A 15,074-nucleotide genomic window follows, 5' to 3' on the forward strand; every position below is an offset into this window, starting at 1 on the left:
CGTTAAGTGCAATGAAAAATTCGGTATTCATTTCGGCCTTTATTGATAAGAAGGTTCGCAGTCGCACTGTATTATTAAGTCTCTAATATCGATATTTGCGACCCCATTGGTCCGTCAAATTATCAGATAATCCTTCATTTTCTGATCATTTTGAATTTACGATATCATAATAGTCGGATTTTTGTTGTTTTCATGTCGCCTCTAACGATTTGTTTGTGATAGCTCGTTGTGTGTGTTTTTTATGGAATTTTTAGTACCTGATTAAGGCAAAAACATCGTTATTAAAGCCCATATAATGTCAGTTTATGGCCCCCTATTTTCGGCTCTCTTCAAAATTCATTGACATAAAATTGTTTCCATATATTTTAATGAGTATTTGCCTAAATTGCTAAAAACAAGTAAATCAGCAATTTGCTCTTATCTGCAGCATTATGATATACAGTATGTTCCGAAAAGGTCCCACGTAACCAAATAATTTGAATAATCTTGGCCTTTTCGTATCCCTCGACACTGAGTGTACAAATCTCCCTATCCCTCAGCATCAATGTGACCCCAAAACAGGCGAAACAACCCTGCAGGGCACATCGCCTCATAAGGAACAATCTATAGGTAAGGATACAAAAAAAAATCAATTAAGTAAACAAATTAAGACGAAATTACAATATTGTTTTCGTACCGCCCCTTCGCCCCGCTCTTCATGTGGTGTTATAAAATGTTCGCATGGTACTACCCTGAGTCGGAAACGTTGCCTGACTGCTGGTACGCGAGTAGTACTCTCGCAGCATTATCGTAAATAAATACTACATCGCAGTACATCCGCATTTCTAGTGCATAAGCCTACCTAAAACATGGCACCAAACGACAACTTAACAGCTGTTTTGTACGGCATCAACGATTTGAGGCTGGTGAGTACCCGATAGTACTTTAAGATTTGTGTAAGGGAAAGGTTGATCGTGTGGTTCGTTTGGATGCGAGCTAGTTCTGATGACTGGTAAGCTCAAGAACCTTAAGAGGTGTTTTCTTGATATGGGAATGCAATGCGAATTTTTCCTTTTTACGAAAAAGAAAGATACAGGGTATTTCCTAAACATACGGCCTAAAATTTAATTCTTTGGCTCAAAATAAGAAAAAATATTCATGTATGTATGTTCGGAATCGATTTATTTGCAAAATGCAGAGTTAATTTTTTTTCCTTAGGACTATTTAATTAAAGTTTTCGCCAATTATTAACATTGAAAACCTGCAGTGGATCTCTTTAGAACTAAGACCTAAGAGGATTTAACGCTTAAATTTTGAACGTACTGATTTTTCTTTCAGAAATGAACATTTTCATCTTTTGTTTTTTGAGGGCCATTCTCGGGGCCTCATAATCTCTCAAAAATCTAGAAATCTGAAAATTTACACATGCGCTCTATTGGTGATTGAGAAGAATCTCACACCCTATTAGGGGTGGAATCCCGCAAGATTTCCGGCTTAACCTGGCTGAAAATGACCTTCGTCGTTTACTAAGGGCCTTAGCAAGTTTGGCGCCCTAGGTCAAACTTTTAATCACTGCCCCTCTACCCCAAGAACCCCCCCCCCCTGCTCCCGCCCCTAAAGGTCGGTACCACTAAGAACTCGGATGAATAACTTTTTCAAGATTTCAGTGGTAAATCCATCTTCAGGATCTAAGAAAAGAGAGCAGAAAAACGAAAAATAAACGGTAAATTAAAAGATGTTATTAACTGTAGGGTGTTCTTCCGAGCCTTTAGTAAAGAGTGAATGTTATCTCAATTAGTTTTCACTCAGATTAATCTGCAATTTTATACCTGGTTTGTGAGATGTTATTCCCCATAAAATAATGATAAAAGAAAGAACAATCCACCTCAAACGTATAACATATTTGCAACAAAGGTCAATGAACTGTCGTTTTAGGGACTTTATGCTCAATTTTCGTGTCTCTAAAGTTTCAGGATTTAACATATTCATTTTTTTAGAATTAATTTGCTCTTTCATGGGCACTTTATCGTGCGATTTTGTGTTACAGGAACAAAGGTCGATTCCAGTGCCTAAAGATGACCGTAAGTAGTAGTACATAGTACTAAGTAAAGAAAAACAGCGCTCATAGAGATATCATAATCACAATCGATTTGGTTTCACTTTTTTAAAGCTCATTCAAGGATTTGCTGACTTGAAAAGTTTTTTAAGAAATTCAAACCTCAGAAAAGACCCTTTGAGCAGGGAAACGCACGTACTTTTGACCAATATTTGATGACTGTGCACCTGATTTAAGGGGAAGAATTGTCAGGGGTGCTCTTTATATTGTTAGATACTCAAATTGTAAACAATTCATAAATATTAAATTATGGGATTATGTAATAACAATAATAATGAAATTGAGAAATACCGTCAGTCGGTTTGAACACCACGCGTTTCATAAAATGATCTGACAGTGACAAGGTCGAAACAAACGCACTCGCAAAGTCACAGCAAAACTATTGACAGGACCGCACTTAGGTTCTCTTAAAATATAATAAGGGCAATATGTGAGCTTATTGCTAAAATAATTTGATAAATTAAAAGTTAAAATATATCTGGATATCAACAAGTCACAAATAATGATAAATAACAATTAATAATATGTATGTAGGTGTGTACAAAAGCAACGAAAATGACACTGATTGCAACTCTGTAACTCGATTCTTCACCTATACATGTAGACCAATCTGCAACTAACCACGTGATGGATGACGTGTTATTATTGTTTTGATTGTATGAAAAACATATCACTGGGGTGGCACCCCAGTGGTTTCTTAATTAACCCACAACTTTTTCTGAGAGTTTTGGCCTCGTTTTATCTGTGTTATGAGAACAGAATCTAAAACATTTTTCAATTAGATATCCATCAAAAATGATGCTAATTAGAGTTTATACAGGGTGGCGCACTCAAGTTTTTTTCCTTGAAAGCGAATAAATGTAATATGCCCGAACATATAAACCTTAGTTTCAGGGGGGCATATTGGCACGCCCTTTGTTCCAACCCCTACGAAGGAGTGGCTGCCACCCTTAATATCTTAAATGGAAAGGAGGGCGAGTAATATCTTGTTATAAGGGGGAATGAATTCCCTATGCTATGGGACCTTTTTTATATTATTTGGTCTATAAATAAAATATACAAAAAAGGGTATTAATAATAGTATTTTGAAATTTTACTTGATCCTTCGAAAAACCTGCTATTTCGGTTTGTTTCTCGCAAATGCAGATGGATTGGGAGAAAAGATAAAATCGAATGGCCTGCAAGACCTCCTGTTTTGTCACCATTGGACCTTTTCTTTTGGGAGCATATGAAGTGAAAAAAGTTTAAGCAACAAAACTCAATTCTTTAGAAGACTTACGGCAATCAGAAGTGCACGAGTGCCAACAAGTAACTTCCGAAATACTCCATAATATTCGCGGACATTTCGAACAGTGCCTTTATATTTTATTGCATGGAGGTTAGCAATGAGCATTTTAAACATTTATTTCATTGACGCAAGTAGCAAGAAATTTTGTTACCTGTACATTTAATTTCTCACAAACTACTCAATCGATGCTAATGAGGAAAGCTCCATAACAAAGAGAATTCAATTTCCTTTAAAATATAATATTAGTCGCCCCCCCCCCCCCTCCTTTCCATTTAACATTTTAAGGGTGGCAGCCACCCCTTCGCAGGGGATGCAAATATGTAAAAAATTTGTCTCCATGAAAACTAAAGTTTACATATCTGGGCATATTTTCATTTATTCGTTCACAAGAAAAAAAACCTGAGTGGAAACTTCGGTGCGCCACTCTGTATATGCGGACTTATTTACATGCTACATTTAAAATCTTTTATGATGAGGAGAAAAATCCTAATTTGTATCGGAGCTTAGGAAGTGCTTATCTCATACAAAAACTTAGCAAAAACAGCGACGTATTTGCTTTGACGCTGAACTTTGAAAAACAGTCAATACTACAGTTACTGGGCTGAGAAGGTCAAGGCTTTCTTGCTGTACTTTTAATTAGTAATACCATTTAATTAGCAGCAGTTCATAAAAAACCTGCTCCGGTTTGAGCATTGGTGGAGATGCTAAAACTCTTGTTATCGTTCAATAGCAGCGATTAGAACGAGAAACGCACGACGCGGTACAAATAACCGCGAAATTTCCATTTTGCAGAGGTTTTGTTGCAAATGGACGTGGTGGGGATCTGCGGGTCAGACGTCCATTACCTGGTTCATGGTAAAATTGGGGACTTCGTGGTCAAAAAACCCATGATTATAGGTAACGGTTTGCCCTAAACCCATTAGCATAGTCGATCCAGAAAACTCTTTCAAGGGCATGAAGCAGCGGGCACGGTGGTGAAGGTCGGCAAGAACGTGAAGAACCTCAAACCAGGAGATCAAGTCGCAATCGAGCCTGGAGTGCCGTGCAGGAGGTGCAACTTCTGCAAAACTGGGGACTACCATTTATGTGCAGATATATTTTTCTGCGCGACCCCTCCCGATGATGGCAACCTTTCGCGATACTACGTCCACGCAGCCGATTTTTGCTACAAGTAATCAGAGTCGAGTAAAAGGGGAGATAGCCCCATTGCAAAGTTGTCTTTCAGGCTTCCCCCCAACATGGATTTGGAAGATGGAGCCCTAATGGAGCCCCTATCAGTGGGGGTTCACGCCTGCAAGCGAGGCTATGTGACTGTCGGGGATGTGGTGCTCATTTTAGGGGCTGGGCCTATTGGGCTAGTCACTCTATTAGCTGCAAAGGCCATGGGGGCCTCTAAAATTATCATCACTGGTTCGCTATAGTACTCAAAATTCAGTGCTTAGAAGATCAATCGTTTTTTCATTTTGCAGATATTTTAGACGTCAAGCTAAAAAAGGCCAAAGAACTAGGCGCTCACCACACGATCAAAGTTGTGCCGGGCCAAAGTGAAGACGAGGTTGTGGAGAAAATTCAAGAGCTTTTAGGCGAACGCCCCAACAAGACCTTTGACGCCTCAGGGGCCGAGTTTAGCGTCAGAGTTGCCCTCAAGGTAAAACCCAAATCCCCCCAAAGGAAATTTGCATTTTAAAGGCCTTTGTAGGTCACCAGAAGTAAAGGAATAGTAGTGATGATCGGCTTGGGAAAATTCGAGCAAACTTTGCCGATGGGCAGTGCCATAGTGAGGGAAGTGGACATTAGAGGAGTGTTCCGCTATAACAATGAGTGAGCTTTCGGCTTGCGTTAACTTCAGTTTAAATATTCTTATCGTTAATTTCAGCTATCCAACAGCCATTGACATGGTAGCAACCGGGAAAATCAGCGTAAAGCCCCTAATCACCCACCACTTCGCGATAGAAGATACTTTGGAGGCTTTCGAAGTTGCGAAGACGCAGAAAGGCGACCCGATTAAAATTTTAATCCATGTAACCCCCAACTGGAAACCTTCTTAGGTCAACAGTTGACTATGTTAAATTATCCCTTAAGGTTTCTGGTGGGGATCCCAAGCTTGTGCTATGATGAGAGAGGGCATATTGCTCTTAAATACTATAAATGGGAGTTTCACTCTATACAGGGCGATTCAGAACTATGGGATCTATCTATAGGAATTATTCACGGCAGCCACAGAAGACCTTTAAGTATAAGAACCGTAGACGTCGCAAATCGGCAAGTGATCGTTTTTTAGTTATCAATAACTAGCCGAATTAGTAAAAAAACGGTTAGGTCCCTATTTGAAAAAAAAAGTTGATGATGGCATTAAAAAACCGAAACTCCGTATCTCTGAAAAACTATTTTCATGTTATAGTACGGGAAAAAATGTCTTAAGAAAGTGTTTTCCATTTTCATGTTTCTCTGTAATTAAAGGTAAAAAAAAGAAAATAGCAATGTTCGATTTTTTCCGTATACTTTCGAAAGTAATCGGAATTTTTAAACGATTAAAGAGGTAAAATACCCTCATAAAGACATAACTTTGCCTCTGTTTAACCAACTCTGTATCTCCTACCGTTTCCGAGGTTCCCATGTTGAGAGTCGAATATGGGACACACATGGTTTCTGTGGACTTGGCTAAAAACTTAAACATGATTTTAAACGACATCAAATGCTGTAGTAATTTGTACAGTCAGGTCTTGCTCCGTTTCCATTAGCCTTTCATAAACCAGAAACTTTACATGTTCTCACAGAAAAAATCTGAAGGTGTTAGATCAGGTGACCTAGGGGGCTACGGAACCAGACCACCTCTGCCGATCCCATGTTGTCCAAATGTTTAATGAGGCATTTTCAAGAAAAAATTCAATGAAATGCATTTTTGCATGTAACTGTTTTGAAGCGACATTAGGCCATAACGTTTTAGGGAGCCGTTTCTGAACATGAGTTCTTTTACTCAAATGTCTTCCATGGTTGCTTTGAATAATCCCTAGAAGTTTGATCTCATAGTTCTGAATCGCCCTATATTTCCTAATAAAAGTTAATAAAACTGTAATGGTTTTTATTCATCGTCAATTTTTAATTAAGTGATTTTAATAATAAATATTTACATTACCGATTTACTACCACATAAAACTGGGATTTCCTTTGCCGAGGTTTGCGCTTTATCTGATTCTTGTGATTCGAGGTTTCAATTTCCCCATTTCGGCGTTTAATATTCTTAAGAATTGTCTAATGTGGCTTCTCACGAAGATTTCCCTTTATCACTCAGTCCCATTTTAAGTTATACTTAAGAGCGCACAATGGCCAATCTGAAAGTCCAATACATAAAATTTTTAAACGTGATAAATTTGCCTAAGTATCTCAGGGAAGTAGGTACAGATTCATCCGAAAACTATATATCATCGAAGGACTCTCACAAAGATTTATTCCAGGAAAAGTACACTGAAGTGGCCGATATTGTGAAGTCAAAACGCATAGATGGTTAGATATTCTTGGAAAGAATTTGGTTCCATTTCCAGCTCAATCGCAGCTGCAGTTTCTAAGAACTCAACGAACTGGAGCTACTGAAATGGTGGTTAACGCCCAAGCAGAAACAACAAGTTCTTGAGTATAAAAACGCCATATTATCGAAAAATTCACGACTACAATCGATAGCAAAAAAGCCCCTCGTTATGATCAGAAGCGGTCTTGCCACATGCTCCTACCACCAAGACAGTTGTTTTGGACAAGAGCAATCCTGCTCTGCTACTCTGCGGGAGGACACTTCCAAAAACAGCGATGACTACATGGACATGACTCAAAACACGTAAAAGCCCAGACTTAACTCCCAATGCATAGCAATCAACGAAAAAGTTAAGAATTGGCTGGAAACGACACCGATCGATTGAAATCTGAAGGTAAGGCTAAAAAAATTATGCTTCTGCCCGGCTTCCAATCCCGCCTTAAAGATATTAAATTTGCCTTGAGATTGGAACTGGTCTTGACACCAAGAGGAGATGAAAGTAAGTGTTAAAAGGAAAGCTTATCTAACTCCCGTCGATATAGCTTCTGTAAGTACTTTCAAAGACAATAAACAGGCGGAAAGATGCTTATAACGCAAAGAAAATCATCGTGATTTTTGAATTAAACTTTGTTTTACTTGAAACAGCGTGATAAGCGAAGCAGAAGGCATTTACAAGGCTAAGTCTGACGGTTCTGAAAGGGAGAAACACATTTACAAGGAGGCCGATGAATCGGTTCACAGGCACTTCTCAACAAATATCCCCCTTTAAAATATCCAACAAATTTGAGCTGAAAATTCCTCCACTAGTCACAAATTTCAATTATTTTCCCCCCAAGATCCCAGGTATGAGATTGAACAACATTAAAGCTATAAATAATTGTTTGCTTTTTACTCGAAATTTAAGTTTCATTTACAAAACTGAAGATAATTAGAGAACACATCTCCAATCACTCTTTCAGAATTCGCAAGCCTTAGTAATAAAAGGTATTGAGAGGCAGTGTGGAGCAGACAAATGGAATAAATTCAATATCTGCATATTTCGACGTACCGGAAATAACTTTGAAATATTTTTGAGAATTTCAATTTTTTTTTTTTAATGACAATAAGGCGTAATTCTGATTCAGTGCAAATAATAATGATGGCGGTGCTTGCCAGACAAACCCACCACCGTGTTACCACACTACGCTAATTGTCCGCAGCTTTAGGAAATATCTGCCTACAGGAATTTGATACAAACAATAAAATAATTAAAATTTGTATTTCTTCACAAATTAGTCTAACCAAAGGCTCCAATGTTCTTCTTCATTTTTTTATCTGTAGATAGTTAATTTGAGACTGATAATCGCTGTAAGTATTTTGATTTGAAGCATTATCTTCGTAGCCGACATATTGCGAGTCAGTCAAACACGGATTTGATATAGAATAATTGTTTTCTGTAGATTGGTCTGGAAAAGAGAAGTTAAAAAAATATATGATCAACCACTTATTACGTGAAAGAGAAAACTTACCAGTATTCAAATAAACATCAGTTTGAATCCCTCCTTGATAAACATGACTCCAATCAGTAATAACCCCTTGATTTGCGTGGAAATTTTGACCTGAACAATTGAGATTATACTCTGACATATACGGCTGATTTTGACTCTCATAACCTTGAGCATAAGCAGGCTCATTGTATTGATATGAGCTGCCATAATGTTCCATAGTCTCATGCTTACGCCTCTTCTCTGTGGCAAGCCTCTTAAGCCTTTCCTTATCCCTCAGTTCCTTTTCCTGTTTTTGCTTCACCCAGTCAATATACAACGCCATCTGATTATCAATAACTTCTTTCATTATCTCTGTCTGGCTTTTCTTGCTTGTATGAACAGACTTGTATTTAGCTCTCCGACGTTTCGAGTCACGTGCCTGGATAAGTTGATCTTTCTCTGAGAGTTCTTTTTTCTCTCTCGCGTCAGACAATTCTCTTAAATGTGAGAGTTGAGAGGAAACAAGTAAAAGGTAACTTAAGGTACTTACAAAGTGAATTCTTCAGGTTTAGGGGGACCTTTAGTGTGTTTTATGCTGTAGTCATATAAAGCCAGTCTTTCATCTCCTGAAAATGTGCTTGTCAGGCGGTCTGAAGTGAGAGGATCAGGGTCTCGGCCATTCCAAGCTATAGAAGAACAATTCGACTTGCTGGAGTGTTTATTTTGGTTTAAGATTTCAAAGAAAGGCATAATACTATAACAAAAGAAAAATCTGGAGTTTGCACAGTGTCTAATTTATATTATGCCTTTCTCATTATTGGAAGTTTGAGCTGATTAAGAATAAGCTCTGGGTGGCAAATCCAGTCTGAAAAGGATATCTTAAAAGGATATATTGTATTATTTTGTATAAAAGCAGTAATTGTGGCTATAAATGACCATTTGAAAGGATGGCCCCATACTGAAAAAAATCACACCAATTAAATTCACCTGTAGGGTACTTACATTTTGCAAATCTGTCACAACTATTATAAATTAAAAAAGCAAAAAACAACTATAATAATGTTACCCCAAAAGCAATAAATTGAACTTCTTTCTGAGTAGTCTGTATGTTAAATCTACACTTACATGATTTGAACTCAGGTTTGCTTCCTCTAACTGCAATGAACAGCTCAACTTTCTTTGTCTTAGAGAATTTAATGGAAGATTCACTATTTATTGGTGCCTCAGACAGAAACTGCTCATCACCACTATAACCTGAAGTTTTCAATGTGCAATTCTTGATATGAGTTGACATTGTTTTTTTTGATATTAAATGGTGTTTGTTTAGGGGGCACATCACCTTAGGATCTTCATCCTGGAGATTAATACTAATGATATAGTCGCATCATTTTCATGAAGTTTCATGAAGTTCCATTTAAATCTTAATTTCATGTTAAAAAAAAGATCAATTGATCTTGAAACTTCAATTAGATTCAATGCACAGTTTCATGGAATATTTGGTAATGAAACATAATAAATATAAAAACTATGAAAACATAATAAGCTTGTTCTAATGTAATAGAAAACTGTCTCGGTATGATCCAAGATTTCTCATGGGCAAATGCATTGCTCATCTTGACTTCAAATCTGTAATGTAAGTTACAGGTAACTTACATTTCAGATTTCCAGGAAATGATTTTTGGACCATTCTAGGATAGTTTTTCAAATTATTGGAAGGGAAATAATAACTGAATATAAAATAAGTAATATGTAAGGTTGAGGAGTTAAGCCCTGGGTAGTTGGGTAGCTTAAAACTGAAGAGTTAAGTACCTGAACTGTCTTGTTAATATTCCAGCCCAAGGACTGGAAAACAGATTTAACATTATCTTCTGAAGATTTTATGTATTGTCCTAAACTCTCCAATTGCTTCTTCCTTATATCTAAATTAAATTCCATTTTTAAATAATAAATTGTGATGCTCTTTATGCTTTGTTTTAAGGGGAACTAATGAGAAGAGTTTTGAAAATAAATTATTAATAATAATTGACAACAAATTAATTTCGAGAAATTTTTTTAACGTAACCACCTAACCAAACACGAACATAACCTCAAATCGTACAATTTACATTGCGGTTTTGTACTAGAAAAAAAAATGGCAACAACGCCTTTGCATAATGTAGAAGTTGTTCCTTATTTTGTTATTATTTTTTTGCGAATTGTTACATTTTCAGCGCATGGCATTTTTTTAGTTTAATTAGTTATTTAATAGTGGAGGAAAAAGTAATAGATGTTATTTTTTACTTTATAGCCTATTGCCACGAGTAACGCATTATTATACTTATTCTCGTAATAACGCTCGCTGGTTGTAAACTCCTCGTATCTACAGTGAGAAATGAGGCACAAACAAATAATTTCAATCCATTTGTGCCTAAACAAATAAATTTTAAAATAAATAAGAAATATATGTATATGCTAATCTAAATTAATTTGCAACATTGCCACGTTTTAGGTTGCGTTTCTTTTTTTTTGGTGAACAATCACGTTATGTCAAAATATACAGAAAATGTTGAATTTTAAAAGTTAAATATTCTAATATTCCTCTAAAGTAAATCATGTTCAACATTAAAGTTCTTCAGAGACTCGCAATTTTTGACGTATTCAATGTTCAAAAAAATTCAGTCAGGACTAAAATGAAATTTGTTGATAAACCCCAAATTGGACATGGAATTGCTTTTAGGCGAAAAGTACATTTCACTGAAAAGTACACGATAAAACCACTTGAAGTAACGAATTTAGCGGGTAGAGACCCTGAGACGGGCAGGTTAGTGGTCAAAGGTATTGGAGGAGGGATCAAACATAAATACCACTGGATTGATTGGAAAAGAATTGGACCTAAAGAGGGGCCTCCGCAGGTGGAGAAAGTTATCAAAATTATTAAAGATGGGTGCAGAACTGCCCATGTGGCTTTAGTTGCGTATGGTGAAAAGCTAAAATATATTTTAGCCACAGAAAATATGAAGCCAGGAGATTTACTTAAAACCTCTTGTCATATTCCGCGTATACCAGGTAAGTGGTATAGTTAAAGAAAAGATCATAATGTGCCAAGTGAGCAAACCAATTTAGATTTTTCTTTATAATACAGTTAGAGCAAATGAAGGTGATGCACACCCGTTAGGAGCTTTGCCAGCAGGCACCAAAGTGCATTGTGTGGAAAAATATCCTGGTTTAGGTGGATTTTTAATTCATGGAGCTGGTACTTTTGCAACAATTATACGAAAAACCCCAAATAATAAAGTTATCATTATGATGCCAAGTAAAAAAGAATTCAGGTATTGTTATAGCCCCATCATCAGTGTGTTTTTGTAAGTGCCCTTTCCTAGTTTACCAGAGGAATGTATGTGCACTGTAGGAAGATTAAGTAACGTGGCGCATGCAGATACTCCTATTGGTTCAGCTCAAAAAAATAGAGAACTTGGTAATAGACCGAGGTCAGGTTGGTGGCAAAGGAAAACTGGAAGATTTGGGAGGAAAATTCGCAAACCTCCACCAGTGAAAGAGATAGCGCAGAGTAAAAATAATAAACCAGAATATGTAACTCTTACTACTTCACGACCTTTTGTTAAAACGGTACATGGGCTGTTCTGTGGCTGAGATTATTTTTTTATATTCACGAATCGAACATGCAACATTATAAATAAATAAACATTTCTGGTCATTTTTGAGTTTTGTTTTTGAGATTGAACCTTAAATCAAGCGAAAAATATATAAGAAATTGACCCTTGTTTCCGTACATCGCTCTATCTAACGGATGAGCATTTAAAAAAGAACTCGTAGTAGGCACTGGACCGTAATTGCATTATCAGACATGTGATTAACAGTTGAATATCTGAAGTCAACAAATGAATAAAAAATCGGTAACTTGATACGAGCAAGAATAATCTAATTATTCAGAAAAATAATAGGAATAAGTTTTTTTTTAATTTACTACACTTTAAGTGATGGTGAAGTATGCAAAGGACTGCCTATCAGATCTGCTAAAGTAAGAACTTTTTTCCTTGGTAGCGGTATTCTTTACCTAAAAATTGTTGAAAGCTATTCCCGACAAGTTCTTACATTGCGGGGATAAATAACAAGTTCTTTGCCCTTTTTTGTACGATTCTAGTTTGGAAACGTTTCTAATTACGTACTACAACTTTTTTGTTGTAATGGTAAGCCTCAAGGATTTTGATGAATACTCTAACCTCACATATACCGCGCCATCTACTCAAGTCAACGCAGTATTTTTACTTCTACCTTTGTTTTCGCTATCTTTGGCGAGATGGCGCTTTAATTATTTTACAATTTTTTCGTCGTCCTTAATCTCTTTTCGACCATATGATCGTTTTTGTCAAAAACATAAATAAAGCGTATTGCGCTTCGAAAACATGGCAATTTTTGCCGTTAATTTCAACGGAATAATTCTTAATTCTTCGACCGAAAAGTGTTTAAAAGTTGTGAGATTTTCTGACCGTGAACTAGCATACCTCTAATCAACTAAGAGGCAGTGATTACATTTACGATTGCTATTAAAAAATGGTAAGTATTTAACAAAAACATATGGATGATGTAATAAAACAATGACTATATGAAATCTAGGATAATATCCCTCAAAAGTCAACTGAAACCAATGCATCTCTAAGTGGAGCTGAAGCTGAAAATGAAGGAGAGCTGCAAGACAAACCATCTTCGTCAAGCAAGACTTGTCAGGATGTAAATAAATAAATGATTAAACTGGCTACTTAGTTCAATCTAGCATTGCTCTTTAGAGGATAGATCAATCCACTGTTGAAGATGAGCTAAATTCATTTCGAGTAAAGTGGCACCAAGAGATACAAAGTCCCAAAATTGAGTCATCTAAAGGACTTAGTTGTGAGGAATCAAATTCTGAAAACCCTTCTGAAGAGGACATTGCTAGAAAATACTTTATTAATGGTAAAGCTTTAACACCCACAATTTTCAGTCTATAAAATTATAGCATTGTTAGGAATTGAATTAGAGAAAGTTGGGAAGTTATTTGAAGCCATTCAGTTCTATCGTAAAGCAGTACAGCTTGTGCCAGACATTGAGTATAAACTTGATTATCAAAGTAAGCAACTGACAGATGATGCAGACACTGAACATTTAGGTAAAAGTAACAATTATATTATGAGTGACAAGGAAGATGACAGTAATAGTAACTCTGATGATGATGATGATGATGATGATCAGCTAATTGAGGAGGGTCAACTTTTATCTGTAATTCTAAGAAAAGTAACCAGAGCTGGACCTTTATGTATACCAGCAATTGAGCAAAATGTAAGGGGGTGCTTGTCCTCAAATTTGTCCTTTTCAAACAATTTTTTCAGTTTACACATATCTCAGTTCTGCCCTCAGAAGTACTGAATTACGTCATAAAATGGTTGGTCTCGTCCGATTTGGATTTGCGCTCCCTTGAAATGTTTGGCTCAGTCTGTCGAGGCTTCTACGTATGTTCGCGTGACCCCGAAATATGGAAAATGGCTTGTTTAAGGTCTGTTTTCACCTCGCTCAAATGTTGCGAAAACTGACATACTGTGTTATAGAATTTGGGGGCTTGCCTGCGGTCCAACACCGGGAACTTATGCATCGTGGCGTGATATGTTCATAGACCGTCCCAGATTGAACTTTAACGGCTGTTACATTAACAAAACCACTTATGTTAGATATGGCGAAAACAGTTTTCAGGATCAGTTTTATAGACCTTGGCATTCCATTACCTACTATCGGTATTTAAGGTTTTTCACCGATGGAACTGTCTTAATGTTGACGTCCGCTGATGACCCGCAGCAGTGCGTGAATCAAATGAAATTAGTAAATCCTAGGCCACCCATCATGACCGGGTATTACAGATTAAAGGATGATAAAGTAGGTTATTGTTGATGATTAGAGAACCTTTAGACTAAAGGGATATTATTTATTAGGTCACTCTGGTGATTCATAGGCAGGAGTCTCCTAAAACCCTTCAAACCAATTTTAAGAGAGGGGGCAGAAAGAGGGAGGTTGATAACTCCGATTCTGAGCAAACTTTCCATATGGTAAAAACTCAATTATTAGAGGGTTTAGTATGCAATATTTAAACATTTTTGCAAAGGAATTAAGTATAAGAAATCACAAAAACCGGCGAAACGTCGTACTGGCCTGGTCTCAGTACTCAGTGTTCACAAGGACTAAGCAAGGACAAGAGAGCTTGTGTAACTTCGACCTCAGAACCAACCGTTTTCCCCCTCTGATGTTTTCCTGGGTGAAAAGTTTTACATCGGAATCCGAGCAACCATTAGCTTGAAAATATATATTTTTATATTCGCTCAGATTAATAAAAGTCAATACTGCTAGTCACACTTCAAGTTAGATTCTTTTAAATAACCAAAATTTAGTATTTTTCAACAAAATTTGCGCTGGTTAGTCTACTTAAGAACTGGGGTAAAACCATATGTTGATATTGAAAATGTGATGTGTTTATGAAATAAAACATATTTTGTTCTTATTGTTTTTGCTACCTAATGTATAATTCCACTGTTTCGATGTGCCTAATCATCATGTATGTTCTTTATTAGTGGGAAAAGAATTATTTCGCTGAGGTAGACAAACCAGTATACTCGTTAATAAGTTCACTACCGACAGTCGCAAAGTGGACTGGAAAATACGGCACGACCGCGTGCCATT

The 15,074-nt window shown here is 36.7% G+C and overlaps 4 protein-coding genes across 5 annotated transcripts in view; 3 read left to right on the forward strand and 1 right to left on the reverse strand.

Moving 5' to 3' along the window:
* Positions 1–748: 748 nt before the first annotated feature.
* Positions 749–6,467, forward strand: LOC136410266 (sorbitol dehydrogenase-like). The gene is made up of 8 exons (XM_066392335.1): positions 749–905; positions 2,027–2,060; positions 4,176–4,280; positions 4,335–4,554; positions 4,609–4,793; positions 4,853–5,031; positions 5,083–5,204; positions 5,260–6,467. The coding sequence occupies exons 1-8, from the start codon at positions 849–851 to the stop codon at positions 5,429–5,431; spliced, it is 1,074 nt and encodes a 357-aa protein (XP_066248432.1). The 5' UTR covers positions 749–848; the 3' UTR covers positions 5,432–6,467.
* A 1,684-nt stretch (positions 6,468–8,151) lies between these two features.
* On the reverse strand, positions 8,152–10,398 carry LOC136410445 (U11/U12 small nuclear ribonucleoprotein 48 kDa protein-like). 2 transcript variants are annotated; one of them, XM_066392602.1, is made up of 5 exons: positions 10,185–10,398; positions 9,501–9,729; positions 8,926–9,061; positions 8,418–8,872; positions 8,152–8,354 (listed from the first exon to the last, which is right to left on the reverse strand). In XM_066392602.1, exons 1-5 carry the CDS (start codon positions 10,308–10,310, stop codon positions 8,212–8,214), a joined length of 1,089 nt encoding a protein of 362 aa, XP_066248699.1. In that variant the 5' UTR covers positions 10,311–10,398; the 3' UTR covers positions 8,152–8,211. The 2 variants fall into 2 exon arrangements, with proteins under 2 accessions (XP_066248699.1, XP_066248700.1); XM_066392603.1 differs by having other exon boundaries at positions 8,152–8,342; positions 10,185–10,395.
* A 534-nt stretch (positions 10,399–10,932) lies between these two features.
* The window catches only part of mRpL2 (mitochondrial ribosomal protein L2), a 54,324-nt gene continuing 50,182 nt past the window's right edge, over positions 10,933–15,074 (forward strand). The window contains exons 1-3 of the mRNA XM_066392722.1: positions 10,933–11,420; positions 11,497–11,683; positions 11,735–11,922. Coding sequence (XP_066248819.1) covers positions 10,967–11,420; positions 11,497–11,683; positions 11,735–11,922 — 829 coding nt within the window. The 5' untranslated portion in view covers positions 10,933–10,966. The remainder of the gene's footprint in view (positions 11,421–11,496; positions 11,684–11,734; positions 11,923–15,074) is intronic.
* On the forward strand, positions 12,684–14,900 carry LOC136410567 (F-box only protein 9). The gene is made up of 8 exons (XM_066392766.1): positions 12,684–12,929; positions 12,990–13,103; positions 13,160–13,325; positions 13,378–13,688; positions 13,739–13,902; positions 13,955–14,276; positions 14,333–14,446; positions 14,503–14,900. The coding sequence occupies exons 1-8, from the start codon at positions 12,927–12,929 to the stop codon at positions 14,692–14,694; spliced, it is 1,386 nt and encodes a 461-aa protein (XP_066248863.1). The 5' UTR covers positions 12,684–12,926; the 3' UTR covers positions 14,695–14,900.

Source organism: Euwallacea similis, chromosome 8 (genome assembly GCF_039881205.1).
Source record: "Euwallacea similis isolate ESF13 chromosome 8, ESF131.1, whole genome shotgun sequence".
Classification (NCBI taxonomy): Eukaryota; Metazoa; Arthropoda; class Insecta; order Coleoptera; family Curculionidae; genus Euwallacea; species Euwallacea similis.